Source organism: Montipora foliosa, chromosome 1 (genome assembly GCF_036669935.1).
Source record: "Montipora foliosa isolate CH-2021 chromosome 1, ASM3666993v2, whole genome shotgun sequence".
NCBI lineage: Eukaryota > Metazoa > Cnidaria > Anthozoa > Scleractinia > Acroporidae > Montipora > Montipora foliosa.
Genome location: NC_090869.1, coordinates 22,225,011 through 22,251,047, shown reverse-complemented (window position 1 = coordinate 22,251,047; position 26,037 = coordinate 22,225,011). Strand labels below are relative to the sequence as shown.

General features: G+C 38.7%; 1 protein-coding gene across 3 annotated transcripts in view; it reads left to right on the top strand.

The window, feature by feature from the left end:
* The window catches only part of LOC137993464 (formin-like), a 34,852-nt gene extending 11,666 nt beyond the window's left edge, over positions 1–23,186 (top strand). For all 3 annotated transcript variants that reach the window (XM_068839325.1, XM_068839345.1, XM_068839335.1), the window contains exons 2-18: positions 837–1,100; positions 3,039–4,845; positions 5,469–5,565; positions 6,265–6,358; positions 6,731–6,858; positions 7,592–7,671; positions 7,764–7,880; positions 8,447–8,495; positions 8,861–8,990; positions 14,639–14,755; positions 16,385–16,409; positions 16,508–16,551; positions 17,464–17,542; positions 18,793–18,893; positions 19,078–19,143; positions 20,109–20,165; positions 20,942–23,186. In XM_068839325.1, coding sequence (XP_068695426.1) covers positions 837–1,100; positions 3,039–4,845; positions 5,469–5,565; positions 6,265–6,358; positions 6,731–6,858; positions 7,592–7,671; positions 7,764–7,880; positions 8,447–8,495; positions 8,861–8,990; positions 14,639–14,755; positions 16,385–16,409; positions 16,508–16,551; positions 17,464–17,542; positions 18,793–18,893; positions 19,078–19,143; positions 20,109–20,165; positions 20,942–21,031 — 3,345 coding nt within the window. In that variant the 3' untranslated portion in view covers positions 21,032–23,186. The remainder of the gene's footprint in view (positions 1–836; positions 1,101–3,038; positions 4,846–5,468; positions 5,566–6,264; positions 6,359–6,730; positions 6,859–7,591; positions 7,672–7,763; positions 7,881–8,446; positions 8,496–8,860; positions 8,991–14,638; positions 14,756–16,384; positions 16,410–16,507; positions 16,552–17,463; positions 17,543–18,792; positions 18,894–19,077; positions 19,144–20,108; positions 20,166–20,941) is intronic.
* The last annotated feature ends 2,851 nt before the right edge of the window (positions 23,187–26,037 follow it).

Here is a 26,037-nt window from a genome sequence, read left to right as displayed (position 1 = left end):
AATTCAGCTTGATCCTTGAAAACATTACCATGACTTGGCATTTCAAGTGTTTTTTTACTTGTCTGTCCTTATTTTGAGAACTTTGAACTTTTATGTTGGCGTAAAAAAACCTATCGACATGCGATATCGAAAAGATTGTACAGTTTCTATGCTACTATTTTTCGCAGATCAATTTACAATCTTTTGGTTTCTTTCCAGCATCATTACCTACAAACCTTCCATTTTAATAATCAAGTCCTTCTTCTCGAAACAATAACGTCTTATGCATTTGCCATTAAAACAATGATATCATTAATGTAGTCCTCATTTAATCTTAATCGGCTTTGATAACGCCTTATTCTAATTACTGGGTTGCAGGCACAATGTATCTGCAAAATTTTTTGCTCTTTTGTGATCTAGTTGGGCTCGTTACTCGCAGCTTGATCTCTTTATTGTTCGTCGTTTTACTAAGAAAAGGAATCGACACGCATGCTGGCGCATCATTCACGCCAGGTCAACAAGTCCGTAGGTGATAAGCGAATCGAAGGACTCGAAAGTCATAAATTTATTATCATCATCACTATCATCATCATTATTGTTATTCTTATTCTTATTCTTATTCTTATTCTTATTATTCTTATTATTATTATTATTATTATTATTATTATTATTATTATTATTATTAAATTCATTTATTAATGTTATTTATTTATATTTTTTGCGGCATATTGATCAAACAATCGGGCCATCCGCCGATGTAAGCAGGTCCTTGTGGAGTCAAAAAATTAACAATTAGGTTAGGAATTGTTTTCTAACTACTTCTCCATTGCTAATTCAGCTTTTCTTTCTTTCTAAAGGTTTTTTGCAAGACCTGGTGTGGAAAGACGCACGACGTGTTTGAAGGGTCAAGTTTGGTCGATAGTTTGGTGGAAAAATTACATCACACATTTCCCACTCGAGAGAGCGCAACGCAGTTTCTACAAGGAGTTCTCGACGGAGGATTCATCAAAAGCATTGGCAGATCACAGTTTTTTGAAGACGGTGCTCAGTTGTTTTATTGGACAGAAAAGTTCCAGACTTCGAGGGTAAACATGGCGGATATCGCGAATGCAAAAACAAGGGTAACAAAAGTTTTTTTACATCGAGTCTTGCCCCCGCTACGTTAGAATTTGAACCAATTACCATCATTTTCGGGGAATAAGCCTCCGCTAGAGGTGGAAATCAATACAATTGATGGAAATCAATATAATTGACTACTCCCCATAGGGGCTTTTCAGGGCCAATGAAATACAATCAACGAAACAACAACAGAGAACAACAACAACTGTTAAAAATCCCAACTAGTCGGAAGCAAACCAGTTGGCCCTTTACAAGTGCAGCCGAGAAGTTGAACCAGAGAATACTAGGAACAAATTCAACGAGTGGTCAGAACGGGTCTTGAATCATCGAATATACCTTTTTTTTGTCAGACACTAGGTAATGATAGTTTTATGCTATTTTAAGAGTGTGTAACGCGACTTCCTTTACAGGCAGTGCGGCCCAGTGGTTAGGGGGGTTGCCTTGAGATCCGGGAATCCTGGGTCCAAGACACGTTCTGACCACTGGTTGAATTTGTTCCTAGTCCCTGGTTCAACCTCTCAGCTGCGCTTGTAAATAGCCGACTAGCTTACCTCCGGCCAGTTGGGATTCTTAAGAGTTGTTATTGTTACGTTTCGTTAATTGTGTTACATTGGCCCTGAAAAGCCCCTGTGGGGAGAGGTGTATTAAGTATATTTATTATATAGATATTGATGAAATACCAGGATTTCTCCTTTTACTAAAAAATCATATCTTCACCGCGCGCAGTGAACGTATCATTTTTATCTTTCACATGTAAGGATATAGGTGTTGTCATGGTAACCAACATGATTAGCCAATAAAACGCGAGCTTTCTCTACATTGTAAGATACTTTTGTGCTTTAATATAATTCTTTTCCACTACATTAACATTTTTATTGCAAAATTTTACATTATCATGATTTGTTTTTCATAACTTTCACATCTTGTTTCATGTTACACAACATGCGTGTTTTAGTGGTTGGTGACCACTTTTTCATCATTTGGAAATGAATAAAACAAGTTGTTTTAAATCTAGACATTTCATCAATATCTATATAATAAACAGAACATTACATGGCCGCTTGGGGATACGAATTTTATCTTCTCGTGCTGAAAGTATCTCTCACTCGTTCGCTTCGCTCACTCGTGAGAGATACTTGCAGCACTCGAAGATAAAATTCGTATCCCCGCGCGGCCATGTAATATCCTCTATATGTATTTATGTATGTATCAGAGACGCCCCTAATTTTTTTTTCAATTAGCAGATATAACAAATATCTCCATTGGTTTAGATGTCTCCACTAATAATTCAGTAATCCGACTTTTTTTTCCCCACTTCCCTCCCCTTGTGATTCCTTTGAAGTCGGATTGAATCTATGCGCTGTTTGCGCCTATTGGTATACAGACGGTTTTAAGTTACTTCATCGCCGCCATAATGGTGGACGAAAACAAAAGATTTCTCATTAGTTCCTTTTGTTCGTCCACCAGCAATTGTGCATTGCAGCATTGTTATCTTTGTCTCAAGAGATTGGCTGCAAACCATTAGTCGTCACAGAAATAACTTAATTGAAAATCGGTGTGAACTGAAGATCGTCCGATAGCGTTGATCGTTTCATCATAGTTTCAGTGGCCCTGAAAAGAGAACAACTACAGCATCTTTGCCACAAAGGTTTTTTTTTAAATCAGTCTTTGATTGATCACTGAAACTAAGCTCAGAAGAATGCTTGGAGCTTCCAACGACTACAGCATGTTAACTTGTTATTGTAACTTCTATTGTTATTATGTACACACAAATCATGACAATTTGACATTTTCCAAATTATTTTAAAAACTCATTTTGGTTATTTTCACTATTCATTGCATTGAAAAAGACAACAGCAATTGACGAAACATGTTTGCGCAATTTAATTGCCGCTTTTGGCAAGACTTGGAGGGAATGTTAATTTATTTTGTCCTTTCAGCGCTTCAACAACACTGCAAAGCAAGAAGACGACAAACCAGCCTGGGTTACCCATAGCCTTAGAAAAACAAGTACCAATAGAACAGAAAAAGCATTCGGCGCCAGTTCACGCGAAGATCAAAACGGCCAGAGAGCCAACGCTACCAAATCTCTTTCCAGAGGCTTGGCAGCTCTGCTGGAAAGAGATCAGTCATTCAGTATTCAAAGTATGGGTGATGACGAAAATGAACAGAAGAAGGAAAATAGCAAAGACATTGAGGAAGGGAGTAACGAACAAGCGAAACCCGCGAAAAACGTAAAGGCGAACACTATGACGTACAGGTCCGTGTACAAGGCCCCGCAGCTTCAACAAGGCAGGACTGGCTCTTCGAGCCACGAGATCAACTCTGACAATTCTGCAGACAGCACATCGAATAAAAGAACGATTTCTAAAGCTCCTCAAGCCGAAGAGGCTAAGACTGGTCTTGATGTTCACGATAAAAAATCCGAAAATCCTACAGACAACATCTCAACGGTTTCTTACGTTAAACAGGCTAAAACTGGTTTAATGACTGATCGCGCGGCAAAACCGATCGCGAGTCAAGACAGTCAAAAGATATCTACAAAGAGCACATCGAATCAAAGAACAATTTCAAAAGCTCCTGAGGCTGAAGAGGCTCAAACTGGTCTCGCTTTCGACGATAAGAAATTGGAAAATCCTACAGATAACATCTCGACGGTTTCCTACGTAAAACAGGCTAAAACCGGTTTAATGACTGATCACGAGGCAAAACCGATTACGAGTCAAGACGGTCAAAAGATATCTGCAAAGAGCACATCGAATCAAAGAACGATTTCAAAAGCTCCTCCAGCTGAAGAGGCTAAAACTGGTCATGCTTTCGATGCTAAAAAAATAGAAAGTTTAAAAGACAATATCTCCAAAGTTCCATATGTTAAACAGGCTAAAACCGGTTTCATTACTAGTCACGTGGCAAATCCGATTGCAAGTCAAGATGGTCAGAGGACACCTTTGAAAACCGCTTTGCAAGAAAGTAAGGTTACCCAGTTGAAACCCACAACCCAAACCTATGTGACCAAGTCACCCGTCATAGTTCAAGGAAGAAAGAGTGGTAACACAGGAAATCCCGAGATCAATAATGACGAAGAAAATATACCGAAAAGGGAAGTAGCAACGTCTTCAATAAAAACTTCACCGATATTTAATCGAAAGACAACTGTAGAGAGCACAGCCAAGGTTGTAAAGGGTTCAGCTGTGAGTATGGTTAATGGTATTCACGAGCCGAAGAACTCTAAAGTTGAGGAATCTAAGGAGCAATCTTGCAAAACAAAAGGCGAAAACTGTAAGGAAACAAGCAATCCAGATGAAGAGACTGTTGAATTCCTCAAGAAAGAGATCGAAAGAATTAAGGCAGAACACGAGCTTGAGATAGCGCAGTATCAGGATAAGATAAGTGAAATTAAAGCCCAGCTGGAGAGTGAGACATCCTCAGAGATTTCTTTATCCAGTTCCACATCGAGTGATCAAGCAATGGTCTTCACCTCCCCTCCTCTCCCACCTCCTCCTCCTCCTCCTCCTCCTCCACCTCCTGGCCAGGCAGCTCCAGTGCCACCACCCCCACCTCAACCACACGGGCCTTTCAGTGCCCCGCCCCCACCTCCCCCTGTTCCTGGTGCAGGGCCACCTCCGCCCCCTCCTCCTATTGGTGCTGGTATGTGTCACTTTAGAGGGCCCGTCAAACCCAAGAAAGCTGCCATCAAACCAGACGTAGAAATGAAGCCGCTGTTTTGGACAAGAATTCTCATGACAGGTTGGTTTTCCTTGTGTGAATCATCTCTTGTATCATTGATAGTTTAGAATACCATTTTGTCCCCAAATTCTATGTTATTAATCACCATTCGTAGTGATCTGCAAAGCGTGACAATTTTAAGGTAACTAGATGAATTTATCACCCGAGTGTTTTGAACAGGTTCGATCATTTCCTAATAGGAGAGCGCGGACGTTTTCCGAATATGCCTTTCTCGTCGTTTCTACTGAATTCAAAATTTAATTCAACCTTCGAGCAAAAGAATCCCCATCTCATTATCCCAGTTCCAAGAACTTACCCTTAGATTTCGTAGAAACAAACTCTAAACCGTGATTTATCTCAAAAGCTGAAAGTGAAATCTAACAGAATAAACACAATACTACCACGCCAAATTTCTGCTCATTAGCTCTCGGTTTTGTCTTGAAAACCTAGTAATGTCTGAAGCGGGAGAGAGAGAGAAAAAATGGAAACTGAACCTCTATATTCATCCGTGCAACTGCCACCCACTCCCCTAACTCCACATTTGAAACAGACTGTGCTATGTGTTTTCAAGCTTTAAAAGTTCATCAACTCCAAACCAAGATGAAATCATAACTCAGTGAAGGAAACGTATGCTTTCTTTCCAGATGAAACAGATAGCGGAGAAATGAACAACAACAGACCTAAGCACACTGTTTGGAAGAACATGCAAGAAATGGACTTCAATAAGAAACAGTTCCAAAAGTAAGTATATCTATCATTTTATATTAGTGTTGATAATCATCTGTTAAATGAGATCTTTCCCTTTCCGGATTTGTAACCAACATAGCCTTCACCAGGCCTAGGCAAGGTTTCGTGTTTTCCTCCCCTCGGCGGAAAAGGCCCGGGCACGAGTTTGCCGTCACAAATCCCAAGTCGTCGGTAATACGTCCAAAAGGGCAAAACTGAGACGAGAGAAAAGCTCTCTCTAGTGCAAAATTCTAGCCAATGAATCACCTTAAGGTCGGTGCCTACTATTGTTAGTGCGCATATGTTCTACGCATCTCGAGATACGGTGGTGCTCGTTAATACAGGGATATTTTTGCGCGGTTCAAAACTATGCGGAAAAAGCAGAACTTAGCAAGTGCTCGGGGTATCCAAAAAGAAAATTGGGGGTAACCATGTATTTTTCAGAGATAATTAAGCTTCAATTTGGAAAAGAATGCCCTACATTGTTTTGTATTTTCAAGCTTTTTACAAATGTTGTTGATTAATTATCTGCGAAAATAGTAACATTGTTAAGATCTGCCTTTCACGCATATTCGTTAAACCGCGCAAAAATATCTTTGAATTAGTAGGCACCGTCCTTAAGTATGGTGAAGCTAAAGCTCAGAATTTTTTTTTCAACATTACACTGTTTTATGTACTCGTACTCTCTGTTCACGGTATTTAACTTTCTGGCAGGTTGTTTGGGCGCAAAATAACCAAAAAATCCAAAAAGGATAACAGAAAATCCCTCCAGGATGACAGTCACTTTTTACTCACTAAAGGACAAATCGTAAGTATTTATTCGGGAATTAGGTGTGAGGCTGAACAAGAACACTACTCCGTAGATTATTAATTAGAGCAGGTAGATCATGTACCATCACAGAGTTGTAAATTCCCCTCATATCACTTAATCGACTTAATCCTCCGGACATAAGTGTCTTTCATGAAGAGACTGCATATGAAAGACATATTTCTACATTATCTTCATCCTCTATATACGGGTTTAGTACAAAACGACGACGAAAAAAACACCCTGGATTCCAAGAGAGAGTAACGGATTTCATGTGGTCTGTAATATGATTGCTATCCGGTCCCAGATCTTGGGTCATAACCTCAGCAAGGGCCATCATACCTATGTGTGTGACTCTTTTCTCATCCCCAGGCAGCTAAACTTCTGGACAATAGTCGCTCTCAGACCATTGGGATCATAATGAGCAGCTTGAACTGTCAGCTGGAAGACATCAAGGAAGCTATTTATAAAATGGACACCTCTGTGATTGATATGGATGGGTAAGGCTCTGACTGACTGATTGTTTGTGTACTTCAGATATAAGAAATAGCACGACTTCACTGTAAGGAGCCCAGTATTAGAGACCTTTAGATTCTAAGACGAGGACGAGAACGAGTACGAGTTTTGAATGCCCGTTTTTCGCGAAACTACTTAGAAATTTTTTTTTGTTAACAGTATAGGCTGTTCAGTTATTCTTATTGCCAGCAACTGACCCTTTGGGCTGATCGAAAAATCCCAAAACTGCTACCGTGTTGGTGACTTGTTTTCACACGACGACGTTTTTGCAAAACCTCGCACTAAAATGACGACGGCATCACGTTTTTCTCGGCAAAATGACGCTGGTTTGCTCGCGCTCAATGTTATTCTATGAGAAAATCTCGTATTCGTAGTCGTTCTCGTCCCAGAATCTAAAGCTCTCTATTATCAGATCAGAGTTAGAGACCTAGGATATACGCCTGATAGCATGGAAACAGGCCTGCTTCACGAAACCCTTGAAATTTTGGACAGAGACGGTTCTATGTATGAAACTTTGCAGTAACATTTTTCTCTCTTGAGTTAGCACTACATATTTCTTATGTAAAAGGTAGCTATTAATTTGGTTTAGTTTCCAAGAATTTCGAAAAAACTTGTTCGAAATGTGCGCTGAAGGATTTGAAAGAAAAGTTGAATTACATTAACATAGCGATGCTGTACATCACCAATATTTCTTTATTTGATGCTTTTCATTTTCAGATTGAAAGCCTTGTACGACATTCGCCCAAAATCAGATGAGATCGATTTGATTACAAAGTTTAGTCAAGAAAACCCAAATGGTAAGGCCTTAAACCAATTAACCAATCTACCAGTACACTTCAGTCGTAGAAACTTCGTTTACTCTCTCTCGTTTTGATTCTATTGATTCTAGTGCCTCTCGACAAACCTGAAGAATTTTTACTTCAAATACACAAAATGGACCACTTTGCCGAACGACTGGAGTGTTGGTTGTGCAGAAATAAATTCACGGAAACAGTAACTGTCATTGGTAAGAATCACATGTTGTAGCTTTTTTTTTACATCTTTGACTCTCTGTCGTTGCGGTGTTTAGGAAAGTAGTAGATTAGACACTGCGCCACTGTTCAACGTGCCTCCTACTTGGTTCAACTTGGTGGCCAAGTCGAAAGTCGATGATATTTTGGTCACCAACCACTTTCTATGTTCCAATAATCTTTAATTTATTTCATCTATGCAATTTTTGAAAATCCTGTGTAATTTTCTTAAATTCTAGTCAGTCCACCTTTTTCTGCAAATAGTGTGAGATATATAAACCAATGAGGCTAATATCGTCAAGAAAACTCTGTTTGTTTAAATGGACTATAGCTAATTTTCATTTCACTGTCAAAAGAATGACCGAAAAAAAAAAAACAAGGGATAAAACGAGTTAATCATAGGGCGAAGCAAACGCATGCAGCCGGCGCAAAATGCGCGGGAAACAAGAAAGCAGCAGACATCTGAAGGAAAGTGCCTTTGTCAGTGTAACTTGTATTAAAAACAGCGCCAGACCATACATCTTTTTTAATAAGCTGTTATTTATCTTTTTCCCAATTCTAGACAGACGATTATCTGCAATATTTGAGGCTGGCAGTTTACTTCGTACAAAGTAAGTAAAAGCGTAATAGTAACAGTAGCAACTTGCTTTTGACCAACGACAAGTACTGTGATGGTATATGACTGTGGCATAAAGTCACTCTTTCGGCAAAGCAATGTTACTTTTAATCTGCGATTCTTCTTCATTGCTTAGAGGCCCTATTGCAAAAGCTTAATTGCAAGTAAAGGCGTATCCGGAGACGACATAGTATTAACCCACGGCAATTTAATTCACTATTACGCGAAGTTGGAAACAATCATGGGTAAACTGACATTCATGCCATTGCACGCAGTGAACCTCGATGAAGGAAAATGGTATTGAACTAAGATGATGGCCCTGATTTTTTCAGCTCATTAAGAATTTTTTTGACATTTCAGTAAAGAGATTTCATTTGTTCTTGCTATCATCCTGACTTTGGGAAACTTTATGAACGGAGGAACCAACAGAGGACAAGCAGATGGCTTCCAACTGAGTGTCCTCAACAAAGTGAAAGATGTCAAAACACAGGTTTGTAAAGTAGTAGTCGAAAATTCTACATCCATCAGCCGATTAGTTGTTCTTTCCTTTTATTGTTCCTTTAATGATTCTCTTCATCAGAATTCATTAATTCATTCATTCACTCACTCACTCACTCACTCACTCACTCACTCACTCACTCACTCACTCACTCACTCACTCACTCACTCACTCACTCACTCACTCACTCACTCACAGGAGAAGACGTTATCAGTATCTTAGAAAAAGAAATTCATAAGTACTCTACCCAAGGCCAAGTTCTTTTACTTGGTGACTTCAATGCGAGAACGGGGACATTAAACGATTTCATTGAAAACGATGCGGATGACTTTTTAACAATTCATAATACCTACAATCGAGACACGGATTGCCCAAAGCGAAACAACGCGGACTACACAATCAACAAAGTAGGAAGAGAAATATTACGATTATGCATAGGAAATAGATTGCGAATTTTGAATGGCAGGTTAACAGGTGATCTCGATGGAAAATACACTTGCTATCAAACTAATGGGGCAAGCACAGTCGATTACGCACTAGCAAGTGAAGACCTTATAAAGACGATATTAGGATTTCAAGTTCAAGCCTTGACAACCTACTCAGATCATTGTCCTATCAGTCTAAAATTAACTCCCTCCCGCTCTCACATGGTAAAAGACAATGCACCTAGACAACCACCATGCAAAGCGGCACCTACTCAAAAGAACTTTAAAAAGTTTCTTTGGAAGGCAGATTCAAAAGACAAATTTCTCAGTGCATTATCCAATCCTAATGTTCAAAGATTATTTGATTCCTTCAACTCAGAACACCACGCATCAGTAGACGATGAAATCTCGCAATTTAACCAAATTATCAATTCGGTGGCCAAATCATGCCTAGCAACATCGCGGAAAACATCTAAAACTACCAAAGAAAAGAAACCATGGTACGATCACACCTGCAGACAGTTAAAGAAACAACTGCAACAATTAGTAAAGAAAATTAACCCCAGTTCTCACCAATCACTACGACAAGATTATTTTGTTCTTAAAAAGAAATACAAAAAGCATGTCAAAATGATGCATAAAAGATACAAAAACCAAATAATAAATGAAATTAATGCTTTACACCCAAAACACAGTCAAGATTTTTGGAGGTATATTAATCAACTTAGAAAAAGCGATGCTGTCGAAGAGGAAACCTCTGTTTCGTCAGAAGATTGGATATGTCATTATCAGAAATTATTATATGATAGCCAGGAACCGCACACCACTTTGGACTTTTCAAATGAAGATATGGACTGGGAAAACGAAAATTCACCGAATAACGACATTTTAGGGCAGCCTATTACGACCAACGAAATCCATGAACAAATATCAAAACTCAAGTTGAAGAAAGCTTCGGGTATGGATTCTATCCTTAACGAAATGATTAAACACGGACGCTATTATCTAATGCCTTCATTAGAAAAACTGTTCAATGATATACTAGACAGTGGAACATTCCCAACCCATTGGAACATAGGTGTTATAAAACCGATATATAAAAGAAAGGGTGATAAGCGGTCTCCAGCAAATTATAGAGGAATCACATTGACGAGCTGTTTAGGAAAACTATTTACATCAATCTTACAATCCAGGCTGAACAAGTTTATCGAACAACATAACATCCTCAATCCAGAACAGTTTGGATTTCGCCCAAATTCCCGAACAACAGATAGTTTATTCATCCTACAGCAACTCATTAATAAGTATACAAAACAACATAAGAAACTTTATGTTGGCTTCATCGATTATGAAAAAGCGTTTGATAGCGTGTGGCAGTCCGGGCTGATCTATAAAATCTACCAATATGGAGTTAAAGGCAAATTCTTTAAAGTCATTAAATCCATGTATTCGTCGATTAAAAGTTGCGTCAAAACTGATGAAAGCTCTATCACAGAAATGTTCTCATGCAACAAAGGAATAAGGCAAGGTGATGGCTTAAGTCCAGTTTTATTTTCATTATTTATGAATGACTTACCGCAATACTTTAGGGACAACCATTGTCCAGGAGTAATGATTGGAAGCCATTCTCTAAATTGCCTCATGTATGCTGATGATTTGTTAGTTTTAAGTCCCTCTCCAGAAGGACTACAGAAATCGATTAACGTCATTAAAAAGCACGCAGAGGAATGGAAGCTGAAGGTGAATACCAACAAATCAAATATCATCATCTTTAGTGGGAACGGTCAAACCAAAAACAAGGAAATTTTCCAATATGGTTGTGAAGCATTACCAATCGTCGACAAACAAACATATTTGGGAATAGAAATGACCTCATCTGGTCGCTATACCTACGCAAGAGACATCCTTAGCAAAAAAGCTTATAAAGTTCTTGCGACAGTGAAACGATTGTTCTCCAATTCGGATACGACCACAATTACAATTAAGAATAAGCTTTTTGATGCCCTTGTTAAACCTATACTACTATATGGATGCGAAATATGGGGACCGGAGCTATTATCATATAAGACCCATTTTGACAAAAGCACTATCGAACAAGTCCATATCAAGTTCTGTAAACAAACACTAAATACCCCATGGTACACAGAGAACATTGCCTGTAGGGCAGAACTTGGACGGTACCCTTTAAGTATAGACATAAAAGCTTCAATATTTAGTTACTCGCTTAGATTACAGCATAAAACAGTCAACCCTCTATTAAAGGAAGCCTTTCATTACGCAAAAAGTCACAGCCAATTTTTTGATGTATTAAATAATGACGAAACTATACGAATGCACTCTATAGGCAATACATCAAGCCAACTACACATTAAGAATGCTCGTTCCTCCATAAAGAATCAGCTTAAAAAGGACTACATTCGAAATTGGCTGAAGGCTCGCAACAACACTTCCGAAGGCTCTAGAGAGAAATTTACACACAAAGAAGTCAAATTCGACTACCAATTGGAAGACTATCTCAAAACTATCAGAAACCCAGCACATAGAATAAGTATGACAAAATTGCGTCTGGGGGTTCATAGCTTGCGAATACAGACTGGGAAATACGAAAATAGAGGTGCACCAATCCCAGTAGATGGAAGAACGTGTTTAGTCTGCAATAGAGGCTATATAGAAGATGAGCGGCACTTCTTGATGTATTGCCCAGGGTACGATAACATTAGAAATGAGCTCCATTCTCTCCTTTCAACACACGATGTTGTTTTCAAAAGCCTTAATGATGAGGATAAAATTAGGTATTTACTTACCCTAGAAAACGAAAGCACTTCAAATATAATAGGTAAATACACATATTTAATGTTTCAGAAGAGAAAAGACTTCCTAAATGCAAAATAATTAAAATAATAATTTTATACCAATTGTATTACAAGTAATTGTATGATCTTTTTAGTTAATTAGTTATTCTAGTAGATATCATCACCTTTATTGTAACGAGACCGATACCTCCCTTTGGAGAGTAAGGCGCAATAAAGATTTACTGTTTACTGTTTACTGTTTACTCACTCACTCACTCACTCACTCACTCACTCACTCACTCACTCACTCACTCATTCATCACGCAAAAAGTCACAGCCAATTTTTTGATGTATTAAATAATGACGAAACTATACGAATGCACTCTATAGGCAATACATCAAGCCAACTACACATTAAGAATGCTCGTTCCTCCATAAAGAATCAGCTTAAAAAGGACTACATTCGAAATTGGCTGAAGGCTCGCAACAACACTTCCGAAGGCTCTAGAGAGAAATTTACACACAAAGAAGTCAAATTCGACTACCAATTGGAAGACTATCTCAAAACTATCAGAAACCCAGCACATAGAATAAGTATGACAAAATTGCGTCTGGGGGTTCATAGCTTGCGAATACAGACTGGGAAATACGAAAATAGAGGTGCACCAATCCCAGTAGATGGAAGAACGTGTTTAGTCTGCAATAGAGGCTATATAGAAGATGAGCGGCACTTCTTGATGTATTGCCCAGGGTACGATAACATTAGAAATGAGCTCCATTCTCTCCTTTCAACACACGATGTTGTTTTCAAAAGCCTTAATGATGAGGATAAAATTAGGTATTTACTTACCCTAGAAAACGAAAGCACTTCAAAGATAATAGGTAAATACACATATTTAATGTTTCAGAAGAGAAAAGACTTCCTAAATGCAAAATAATTAAAATAATAATTATATACCAATTGTATTACAAGTAATTGTATGATCTTTTTAGTTAATTAGTTATTCAAGTAGATATCATCACCTTTATTGTAACGAGACCGATACCTCCCTTTGGAGAGTAAGGCGCAATAAAGATTTACTGTTTACTGTTTACTGTTTACTCACTCACTCACTCACTCACTCACTCACTCACTCACTCACTCACTCACTCACTCACTCACTCACTCACTCACTCACTCACTCACTCACGCACTCACTCACTCACTCACTCGTTCCTCCATAAAGAAACAGCTTAAAAAGGACTACATTCGAAATTGGCTGAAGGCTCGCAACAACACTTCCGAAGGCTCTAGAGAGAAATTTACACACAAAGAAGTCAAATTCGACTACCAATTGGAAGGCTATCTCAAAACTATCAGAAACCCAGCACATAGAATAAGTATGACAAAATTGCGTCTGGGGGTTCATAGCTTGCGAATACAGACTGGGAAATACGAAAATAAAGGTGCACCAATCCCAGTAGATGGAAGAACGTGTCTAGTCTGCAATAGAGGCTATATAGAAGATGAGCGGCACTTCTTGATGTATTGCCCAGGGTACGATAACATTAGAAATGAGCTCCATTCTCTTCTTTCAACACACGATGTTGTTTTCAAAAGCCTTCATGATGAGGATAAAATACGGTATTTGCTTACCCTAGAAAACGAAAGCACTTCAAAGATAGTAGGTAAATACACATATTTAATGTTTCAGAAGAGAAAAGACTTCCTAAATGCAAAATAATTAAAATAATAATTTTATACCAATTGTATTACAAGTAATTGTATGATCTTTTTAGTTAATTAGTTATTCTAGTAGATATCATCACCTTTATTGTAACGAGACCGATACCTCCCTTTGGAGAGTAAGGCGCAATAAAGATTTACTGTTTACTGTTTTACTCACTCACTCACTCACTCACTCACTCACTCATTCAGAATTCAGAATTCGTATTCATCATTTCACTATTCATCGTTTATCTTACTCTGCTTGATGCCTTAAGAGGGCTGATATTTGTGCTGGTTCTCGCAGGTTTTTTTACGATTCTGCGGGTTGTCCGGTTTTCCGTCCACACACACAAAAAACAGCATTACTTGTATCCCACATACACTAGGTGTATGTAAGTGTCCCTAGTTGAATGAAAAAACTTAAAGCGCTCTTTTATTGTTTCAGTCATTCAATCAAATATTCATTATTCATTTTTCATTCCACTTTCTTCAACATTTTCCGCGTAATCATTTATTTGCGCTTTCTTCTTCTAATTCAAATATCAGGCACAAACAAGCAGAGAAATTTATTGACATTATTTATCTACCGTCTTTCTGGTTGTAAGCTACAAATTTGAAAACTGTAGCGGGCGATGACCAAACTACAAAAAGACCAGATATGTATTGTTCCTTTCATGTCTTAGTTATTACTAATGTGGGCACAATTTTTTTCAGGATAACAGCAAAACTCTACTGCATTACGTTGTAGAAGTATATTGTGAAAAGAGGAAGGGTGTCGAGCGAGGTGACTTTCTCTTACCAGACCCCTACGCGATCCTCGCAGCGTCTCAGGTATGACCACAATGCAATGCAATCTTTAGTTTCAACAGAAAACATAGCCTAATTAATACTAGAAGATAATAAGTCATATCCGTAGATAGCGATCAACCAATTTAAACCAAATTAGAGAAATATAAATGTCATTCTGTCACGGTGCGACAAAACAACTTTTGCTGTCCTTGCAAGGAGAACTCAATACTATTGGATTGATCCGTTTCCAATTGGCAACCAAAACAAAGAAATTGCGTTGACTAATCACAGCAGAAAGAGACAACCAAAGGCTAGTTTTTATTAGCGACCCAAGCATTAGGCACAAGCAACACAAACAGACACATTAACCTATGGCAGAAGTCCGTTACTCAGAGATGTCCATTCGATCTCTCTCATTTGGCCTTGTTCCATCGGTTTACTGTACATTAGGGAGTTTAAGAAACCACGACGACTGCGCCGATGAAAACGTCACTTCAAAGTTTGAGCTATAGACCACTTTCAAAAATATCATAATACTCTTTGTTTGCCCTTCAAAATTTTGCATAAGCATTGTTTCTAGTTTCTCTTGGGACTTAAAAAAAGGTCCCAAGAGAAAATAAAGACAATGCTTATGCAAAATTTTTGGGGAAAAACAAAGAGTATTATAGTATTAATTTTTGAAAGTGGCCAATTCTAAGTCATCAATGTCCCTCATCCACCGATTCTTGTCCTTCGCAATTGCCTGAGCCTCTCTCAATGTCAGACCCATCTCACTTAGCTCAATCTCAGCCGTCTTCCTCCAAGTGGTTTTGGGCCTCACCCTTTTCCTTCCGCCTGCAGGCGTCCTATTATAAGTATTTCATAATTATTCCATCTTGTTTATATTGTACAATATGGGCTAAGTGTCCTATAACTGGATTGGTACGGACGGATTTGAAGTAAAGAGTGAGACTGAAAGATACACTGTAGTTTGTCCACGTTGTCGTCAAAACCTTAAATTTGGTCATTTCACGAAGTAGTGTTGACAAGTACTGGAGAGAATTGTCCGATGATGAGCCTCATCCCATCGCTGATCAAGGGTTATGGGTTTCAGACTTCTGCGCTCTCTCTGCAATAAAAAGTTCAACGCAACTGAGTGTGCGCATACATTCGTCTTTAGTAAAGACCAGTCCTAAAGGCGCCAAAAAATAACGCGAAGAAAACTATATTCAACCGAGGAGAAAAGCGTATCTGATTGACAAAGAACGTGGCCCGAAATTTCAACTCAACCAGTCACGAAGATTAATTATGCAAAGCCAAAGCCAAAGCCAAAGCCATCGAGATATTTCTCGCGACCCACGCTTGAAAACCGTTTATTATCGGAAAGCCAGGTCTACTTTAGAAGGTCTATAGCCAATAATAAAGCTCTCTAATTAATACTTACAAGAACAAATGATATATGAATTGGATCATATATGAACTGCGGATATTAAATCAAGTGAAGCTATGATCTTCGCAGTTGTGAACGCAATTTTTGCAATTTCGTTGAAGTCCTAAATTTTTCAGGCTTCTCTACGCAATTTCAAAAATTGCGTTCACAAATGCGAAGATCATAGCTTCACTTTACTTACAAGATCGCAGGTAAACGCAGTAATTTAATTAACTCTTATAAATGTGCTTATTTCCAACTAGGTTTCTTTCAAGGATATCAACGCAGGTAATCTAATTGACTTCCAAGTTTCATTTCTTTTAGATTTAGTATATACAGTGCAATTAATGTGTAAGGAATTAACAGTTCCTCTTGCGTTCTTTTAGAACTGGCCGAAGCGAAGATTTCTTTGGCAACTTGCAAAGCCAAGGTACGTCAATTTTACTGGTCAGCTGCTTATCATTCAAAGCATGCAATCCTATACATACGGTAATGCGAAGTACCACAGGTGAAGTCCCCGCGTAGATAAGTTTAATCCTCGTTCAACTTCGAATGCATTTTGTAGTGTGGTAGTAAATTGGGTTTCCGGTGAAACTAAAGGTACGCAGAGAAAACAACAGGGCGTGCAGTCTCCTCTTGTTGTATCGATTTGGTCAAATTCGAACCATACAGGCATTATCAACACACTTCAACGGCTGATTTTCGAGTAGTTGTTCGTTCGAAACGAGTGTTTGTTCAGCAGCCATTCACATGAAAATGAATTACATAAGCAAACCAAATATTTCTTTTTAATGGTTTCGCAAGAATTAACAGTCGCACGCACCCCTCAACGACTTTTTTTCCATTTTTCGAAACTGAATTTGGCTCACGTCAATCAAATGTTCCCTTGACGAATTCGACTGTTGCCAAGTGAACAGAACTGATATTGTAATGGAAACATTGGATTGACGTCCACCCAAATTTAGTTTTGAAAAAATGAAAGGGCGCGTGTGACTGATAACTGCTGCAAAATGGTGACGAACAATAAATCCGAGGGTCACCTCGCAGCTCTTACAAGGTCTCACCTGATTGGAGACCACCCTAACCCTTAACAAAAGAACAAATAACAGAAACAATGGACCCTAGGCCTAAAACAAAAGGGCTGCAACTCTATCCTCTAGGGTCCATTGTTTCTGTTATTTGTTCTTTTGTTAAACCTCAAGGGTGGTCTCCAATCAGGTGAGACCTTGTAGGAGCTGCGAGGCTACCGAAATCCGAGGTGGACTTCATCTTTCCTAGTGTTTCGATGTGATATTAAATGAACTTAAAACCAGACAAATGATAAACGCCTTTTTCCCTGCAGGCCGAGATGGTCCTTGACAGCAACAACTCTGAGCATAAGGAACCTTTTCAAAGTTTTGTTCGCGAATATTTATCAACTGGTAAGAATGTAAATTATTTTTCCCAGCTATTGAAATCCTCTTGCATCATTACTTGAATTACAGGACATATCTGTAGCGTCACAAAGTGTTATTTGATCTTCTCCCCAACTTCAACACCATTCGCGTCTGGGAACACAGAAAAATGACGTCACAAAATGTCCTTTAACTTCCAGCCAAGTAAAGATAAACACATACGCCATACACCTTATAGCAATAATTATCAAGACCAAAGTTTTGTTACCTGCCGACGCCGAAGGCGAAGGCTGAGGAGGATAACACAAACTGAGGCTGTGATAATTATCGCTATCATGCGAAAACCGAATCCAACAATTGCTTTATTATGCATATTCCTGAGCTGAGCTCCGCCATGACAAAACTGATCAAACTGCTGGTTAGTGTATTAGGTTACGTCACTTCTGCATGCATAAAATCTATTGTCTTTAGATATGACGTAAGAGAAACAGAGCAAGCAAGAATTAGCTGCGTGCTTATAGCCAATCAAAATCGAGCTAGTGACACCAATGTATAATAATACGATTTAAAAACTACATACAATATAGCACTTACGGCAGAAGGCGCGCGCTGAAGAGGAAATCGTTTTAATTAACTGCACTTAGTATACTCATCACAACTGCACAGTGTAACTGGAACTGGAACTGACGATTCACTGGAAACCCCCAAGATACGTTTTCTGTCACTTTCAGTCTATTCCGGCTGAATTCAGTACTTCGTATTCTTTCGTTTGTGACCCGAATCCATGGCATCAAGGGAACCATGATGGTAGCTGCAACGAATTTTGTTAAAACTGTGTAAACGCCTAAAACAACACTTAATTAATCTCTCAAGTAAAACATTTCAGACAGCACAATGAGATGACAGGCAAAGCAGTTTGTCAGGATATTCTATCCATAATTTGTTTTCAAAGAAAGCGTCTTGTTCGCAATAACTGAATTTTAGGAATAGTTTATTTTCACTGTCAAATTTCCCAGGAGCCGCCCTCTTCAATAATTGTGACGTGTTATGTTTGCCCGACTATCATTAGACAAAAGCTCTTTTGTATCAGAACAGTAGGGCATCGTAACAAGTTACTATTATTCAGAATGGCGACACTGGGATATTTATTTAACTGTGTTCTCTCTTGGCCAAAGGTTTGAAAACGTCAGACAACAAAGTACCTCCGGAAAGTGGCGTGTATAATAAGTTTTTTCCGCTTCAAGGGAATTCACATTAAGCTTTCTTCTCTCTTTCAGGGGAAACGGAGCTTGCTCGTTTGCAGGAAAAGGTTCAATCGACAATGGACGACTTTAAGGGCATTGTGGAATATTTTCAGTATTCCGGAGAAGGCGAAGAGGTTTTTTGCTTAATTAGTTTCTCCTTCTTGGACATTACAGTTGTTCTTAACCCGTTCTTCCTTCCACACCAGGGCTTGCCATGAGCGATGCCTCAACGTACGCCTTTCGAGTTGTAATACTTTTGGAAGAATGTTTTGTTTTCACTCCTAGCTTTAAATGAGTTTTTTTTATTCTCGACCTTAGGTTACGCCGCCGTTGATGTTCGGTATCTGGGGAAACTTTTTAGAAGCTTTCAAGAATAATTGGAAGGTACGTAAAGAGTGGCCTCAAACTTTTGTGCCCTTACCATTTCAACATAGCAAAAACCACGTTGTAGGCCTTGTTAAACGATGAAAAAAAAAACCATGAATTTTGTATAAAGGTCCTTTAAAGATCCTTTCTTTCTCATTTTCCCCCAAAATGACTGTTTTACATTGTTCACATTATCAGAAGTTAACGAAGAAATTGGTTAACAAATGAAAGGATTGGTAGATCTCTGTACACATTAAAACATTTAGAACGGCTTTTAAAATATTCCACTTTTTGAGGTCCATTCCCATTTCTTATTCTTAAATTCGTTTTTATGTCACGTGACTAACATGAAACGAATATTACTCTTTTCCTTAGCCTGATACTGATGCAAATTTGGATGCTAACGAGAAAATGTTGTTGATAACTAAGGTAGCTCGTCTATAATACTAAACAATTAAAAATATGGCTATTTAAATTGCTTAAAAGTATAATATCTAAACAGAAATCCACTCTTTACGTTTGAATGACTTTAAATAACTCAATAATACACCTCAATAAGAATCCGTCAGATCTTATAACAAAAACGTCCTACCTGACTCAAAATACAAAACGACTTTAAAATTTTATTAGTTATTTTTATTAATTATTTCTAAAACTCCGTTATTCAAGAATATGTTTGTCTCCTCTTTGGAAGATATTGAGCCTTTAAACGCGCCCCGCGATTAAAAACCTATAGGCAGTCTTTTCAATTCTACAACATATAAAACGTATTCTACCATGAATAAAACAGTGACAATAAAAAGGTTCAAGTTTTTTCAATGCTACCATCATAAAAGAAATTTAAGACAAATTTCTTTGCCGGTGCCAGCCACGAACTAACTGAACTACCATAACCAAAACCCTTTTGGCCGAAATTTAAGTTGTATTTTCGCACATTATTTCCTGGCGTAATAGCTGACGAAGGGCATGTTTTCTTTTTTAAGGCCGAGCAGATTAACTTAGCCAAAAGGACATTTTGCAATGCAGATCATCTCAAACAGGTTTGTTCCAAGATTGTAATTGTCTATGCTATCTTAAAACCAAACACCAATTAGATATTAAAATTGCTAGTCAGATAATGACTGCTCCTTACTTTTATCAAGCTTGCCTTTCATGCCCTTTCTTCCTTCCCATTTGACAAGCCAAAGCTCTGTTTACCAGGCGTAAACCAACCGATAGCATTGGACCAAACTGAGTGAGGAAAAACCCCTTAGCCGCTTTTATCTTAAATGGTTGCTTTGTCCAAAAGTTTGGCGAACGGAAGGGCACTGAACACATCTTAAGCTAAGGACAGCTGAAGAAAGATCTAGGGTTTGGGAAGAGGGGATTGGGAAGGATTCGAGAAGCGTTTTGCTCGGCAGCAGGATGACAGTGAATGACGCTCAAATTGGTTTACGATCACGTGGCCTCGTATAAACCGGAGGGCATCCAATGGAATGAAAATAGCTCATCCCAAGTCCCAGGCCTCTTCGAAAACCTAATCTTATCGGATAAGAGGAAAGGCATAAAAAACTCTATTCGCATGGGAATAATTTCTTTATAAAACGTAGGTGATATGTCAGGCAAGTCCGCGGCCCATGTTTTATTATCGACAGTGAATACGCTGTTCCGTGTTGACTACAAATGAGGTACCATAAACATCATGTTGCACATTTGGCAAATCGAGAAATTACTCTCCACGGGTTTTATGGGGTCCAGAACACCTTGTTTTCACTAGAAAAAACTGACAAAGAAACCCAGTTCTTACTAATCCTGTTATTTAATTTTTTTTACCTAGATAAGAGCGACAGCCACAAAGTTTAAGAAACGCCGAAAAAGCGAAACAGCGGACCCTAACGACAAGAAGTCGCAAACAAAGACCTCATAATCAAATATAATGCTAGCCTGGAGAAATGAGAGCGATTTTCAGTGAGTGTCGAGAATAATTAAATGGTTTCTTCGGGGTGTGTATTGGTTTACGACCAATGCTTTCAACGGGCGTTCTCGCTTTTACAACCGCTGTTTGCAGTGACAGGTAGTGGGCTTTTTTAAAAGAAGGCGGCAAAATAATCGAAAATTAGACAATCACAACGCTGGATATGACCTATTTTTCAACCAATGAGAAGCAAGACCAAATCCATTGAGAACCAAGTTACATCACATCTTATTTGCTCATCATCATCATTATTTGGGATTATTATTATTATTTTACGACACTCGCTTTAAACCCGTTTCAACAGGAAGAACGAGTTTTCATGCATGTTGCTGATATATGCAAAAGGTAAAAAATGATGATGTTTCGTGGTAATAGATGTGAACAAAGCGGTTTTTAAGTCTAGGAATTACTTTCGTGAATGCTTTGGTTCGCCTCACTGAGCGTAGCGATTGCTTTGATAATCTCGCGTCGTAATTTCATCCCACCTCACACACGTTTTTCCGCCACTGCTTGCATTTACCTATGATTGGCTCATTAGAGAAATTACTTCCGTTGTGATTCGCCAACATATTTTATTGCATGAAATTTCCGCGACGCGTTAATTTCGCGGTTTGAAAAAAAATCACAAAATTATAAAGTGATGCGAACAAAAAGTGTCGCAAACGTAACATGACGCGAAAATTAATTGACTTGCATTATGTCAATAACCAAGAAAGAACGAGTTTATACCACTGAAACGTTTACAGAATAACATTTTTTTACTGTTCTGAGGCAATGTCTTGGTCATCCTCATCGCTACTGCTTTCTATCTCACCCCAGGCGGCACTTCTTTTTAACTGTCCATTAACTGGCTCCCTGTAATGCTGTTCCACTAGCTGCTAAGCCATCGGTTTTGAAACCAATACATGCAACTTGGTTGATGGAAATGTAACAGTATAACTTTTTCACCAGCGCACATGGGAGGGTTCATGTCTAGAAAAGATGGGAGAAGGCGGGAATAAATGGTGTGTTAACTCGGAGGAAGGGAGGTATTACCGCCAGTGTATTATTGCCAATGAAATGTAAAGTGCGTATTACTCAAAAACGCGAAATTATAAAATTTTTGCAAAATCGCGAAATTAAGGTTCGCGAAATATGTCCACATCAAAATCGCGAAAATTTTATGTAATAAGGTAGTTAATCGAATTATCTTCTTTTTTTTTTTTCGCTTGAAACTCAGAAAACGCAAACGGAAAACTGAGATGTCTTTTCATAATGAGTAGTTGTAACCTAGTAGAATATGTAAATAGCCTTTTAAAAGTTTATAGAACCAGTTCTTTGATAATAGTAAATGTATCACACAGCTCTAATGGCCTCTTTGCATGATACTTTCACATGGTACAAAATCCGCTATGCTGAATGGCAAAAGAATGCAACAGCCTCCAAAGCAAAGCGATTTCAACCAGCCAAGCTTGACTTTTCTTTTTTTTGGATGTCCCAGTGCGTAGCTTGCCATCCAGCAGTGCAGATTTTAAACCATGTTACAGTTTCATGCAAAGGGCCCATTTATGTAACACGCTGCTGACGTTCGCCTTTTTTTAGAAAAATGTGTGACGTTTCTTTCAAATTACTTATAGAGCGAGTTTCAATTGAGTGTAGTAAAACCAAAACCAAAGTAATTACTTTGGCCAATCAAAAAGGACTGAGACAATCCGGCAAACCAATCAAAACTCGAAGTAATTACACGTAACCGACACAAAGCGCGGGAAAATGTGCACGCGTGAGCCACGATTGGTTTTGGTCTCACTTTTGATTGGTTGAAAAAATGGCGGGAGAACTTTGAACCAATCACTGAGTGAAGTAATCATGAACCAAAGTAATTATCTAATTACTTTCGACACTCAATTGAAAACCGCTCTAATTAAATTAAATGAGGAAATAAGTTAACACAATGTTAGATGTCTCCATGACATCATCGTCATTGTCGCTCTTCACTCATATGACTTAAATTAGTCTCGAACGTTTTTTACACACTTGAAAATTAAACGATGTCATGGAGACATCAAAAAGTTATGTCAAACGCATTTCGCTTATCTTTATACTTGAAATTAAAGAAACTATATACTTATCCTTCGTCAACAATCTCTTCCTCAGTTCCAGGAATCCATTTATTACAAATTATGATATTAATTATTTCTTTACAATCTCACACGTCATTGTCATCATCATTATCATTTATTGAAAGTACGTGCAACTAAAATAGTTCATAGGTTTAAGCTTTAAAGCCACTTAGTTATTATAGTAAAAAAAGATGAGTGATCCAAAAAGGTTTATTAACTGTTAACCCATTCATACCATCGGAAACATACGAGATTTCTAACTCGCTACAACAGATGTGTAAGCTCCTGACGGGGCTAAACTCTGACGAATGTCATTGTAATAAAAGAGGAATTTTCAATTCGTGCAAGCAAATATTCTCAATGTACTTTAGTAGAGGTACCTTCTTCCCTTCCCTAATTGATACTTCACTGAATAACCCTTCCCTCTTTCCTAAGACAGACACTTGAATGGTACCAATACTTCTATCCCCATCAAAACCAGTTTTTCATGACATACAATTCGACATGCGCCAACTCATTGCCATTCTTTATAACATAACAATAGTACCATTTACTTTTAAAAATAGAAGAACCGTAGCCAGGGTAAAACATATTAAAAAATTATTATAAAAAACGTTCACTGGCTATATACAGTTAAAAACTTTCGAGCTTTCGGCTGTCAGGCTACAGCCTTCAATGGAAATGAATGGAAAAAATGATGACAACTACAATATATACAAAAATAGGTGAGAAAAAGAATATAAAAACGGGAAAAAATATTTGTCAAAAAAACTAATTGTTCTTTTTTAAAAGAATGGAGTATTGATTAGGGAGCGGCCTTTGTCCTATCCAATAACTACTTCGTCTACAATGACAGTGTTTATAAACAGATCCATGGTTGTGCCATGGGCAGCCCTGTCAGTCCCGTGGTTTGCCAATTTATGTATGGAAGCAATCGAGGAGATGGCCATCAACACAACTCCCGTTTCACCTAAAGTATGGAAACGATATGTTGACGATAGTTTCTGTATCATTAAAAGAAACGCCGTTGACTCTTTCCATAACACACTCAACAGTATCGATCAACACATCTCCTTTACCATCGAAGAAGAAAACAATAACCAGATCGCCTTTCTGGATGCTTGGTTACTCGCAAGGATAATGATCTCATTATTGAGGTTTACCGTAAACCAACCCACACTGATAGGTATATTGTTTTCTTCTGCCATAATGACAAACGACACAAGACCAGTACAGCTTGAGACTTTGTTACATCGCGCAACTAATCTCCCGAGCACAAAACAAGGAAAAGAGAAAGAACTTATTCATGTCATCGACGCTTTACGATCTAACAATTACCCCCAAAATGTTATCTCCAACATTCTAAAGAAGAAATCTTCTACTCAGCGAACAAATCCCATCCCAACACCTGAGGAACTTGCTTGCATGTTTTTCAAATGGGTTGCACCCTCCGAATTCTCAAATTATGCAGTCCTCCCCTATATTAATGGCATTTCTCAGCCTCTAACTAGACTCCTTAGAAAACAGATATCGAGTTGTCAGCAAGCCATTCAAGACTTTAGGGACTGTGCAATAATTATCAGGAGGGGGGGGCCCTAAAACCAGAGGGGGGGCTTAAGTTAAAATAATGGAAAGGAGGGGGGGGGCTCTACATTAGATTTCTCAAGTAAGTTGAGGGGGGTCTTAATTAAATGTCACAAATTCGATAATGAATAAATAAACATTTTCCAACTCTACCATAAAGGAACACGGTTTACCCGTCTCAGCGGAGGGAAAACAGGACTCGTAGCTCGTGTTCTAGGTGCGGGGGAAAGCTCAAGGTAAAGGAAGAAAACCCGAATGAGCAGCAATCTAGCAGTTCTGAAGACCAAGAAGATAATGAACAATCAGGACGATTCGGAAATTGACGATTATGAAGAACAAAGTTTCCGAGGTGCTCTTCATTGCCTCCTGACGACGCAGTGGGAATGCGTTTGCAGTACGGTGAATAAAGGTAAGGGTTAGAACGAGGTGGGGGGGGGCCACATCACAATTTTGAGAGAACGTGAGGGGGGGATCCAGAGCTAATCTTGGCGGATGCTGGAGGGGGGACCTATCTAATTTTTCTCTTTGGTGAAGCTCATTTTAGGACCACCCCCACACCCCCCCCCCACACACCCCCCCCCCCACCCCCCACCCCCCCCCCCCCCCCCCCCCCCCCCCCTCCCCCCCTTCCTGATAATTATTGCACAGTCCTCTAACAACAGGAGTTCCCTCTCCCAAGTCCGCCCTCCGATCGATCTTCAACCTAACGTGGTTTACAAAATATCTTGTGACGACGGGCCAATGGCGTTATGTTGGCGAGGATGGCAGATTCTTTGCAAAACCAGAAAAAAAGAAACATAGGAGGAATGTGAAGTCTTACGCAAGAGGCTCAAACATCGCTAAACACGCTTGTTCTTCAAATCACTCTATTTGACTTAAAAATTTCCCAAGTGTATGACAAGGGTTCTCTGGTACCCGCAAGACACTGGAATCTTGGCACACCGCTGCTATAGATCATGCAGATAACCAATTCTAGGCCGTCCCCTATCAATTACTCCATTCTTTTAAAAAAGAACAATAGTTTTTTGGACAAATATTTTTCCCCGTTTTATATTCTGTTGCACCTATTTTTGTGTAATATTGTAGTAGTGTCATAATTTGTTCCATTAATTTCCATTGAAGGCTGTAGCCGGACAGCCGAAAGCTCGAAGGTTTTTAAATGTATATCCCTGTGAACGTTTTGTATAATACTTTTTAATAAGTACCATTTACTGTTTGCCCAAGGGGGACTTTTTTATGACGAAAACCACTGACGCTTGTGTGCCAGGAAAAAAG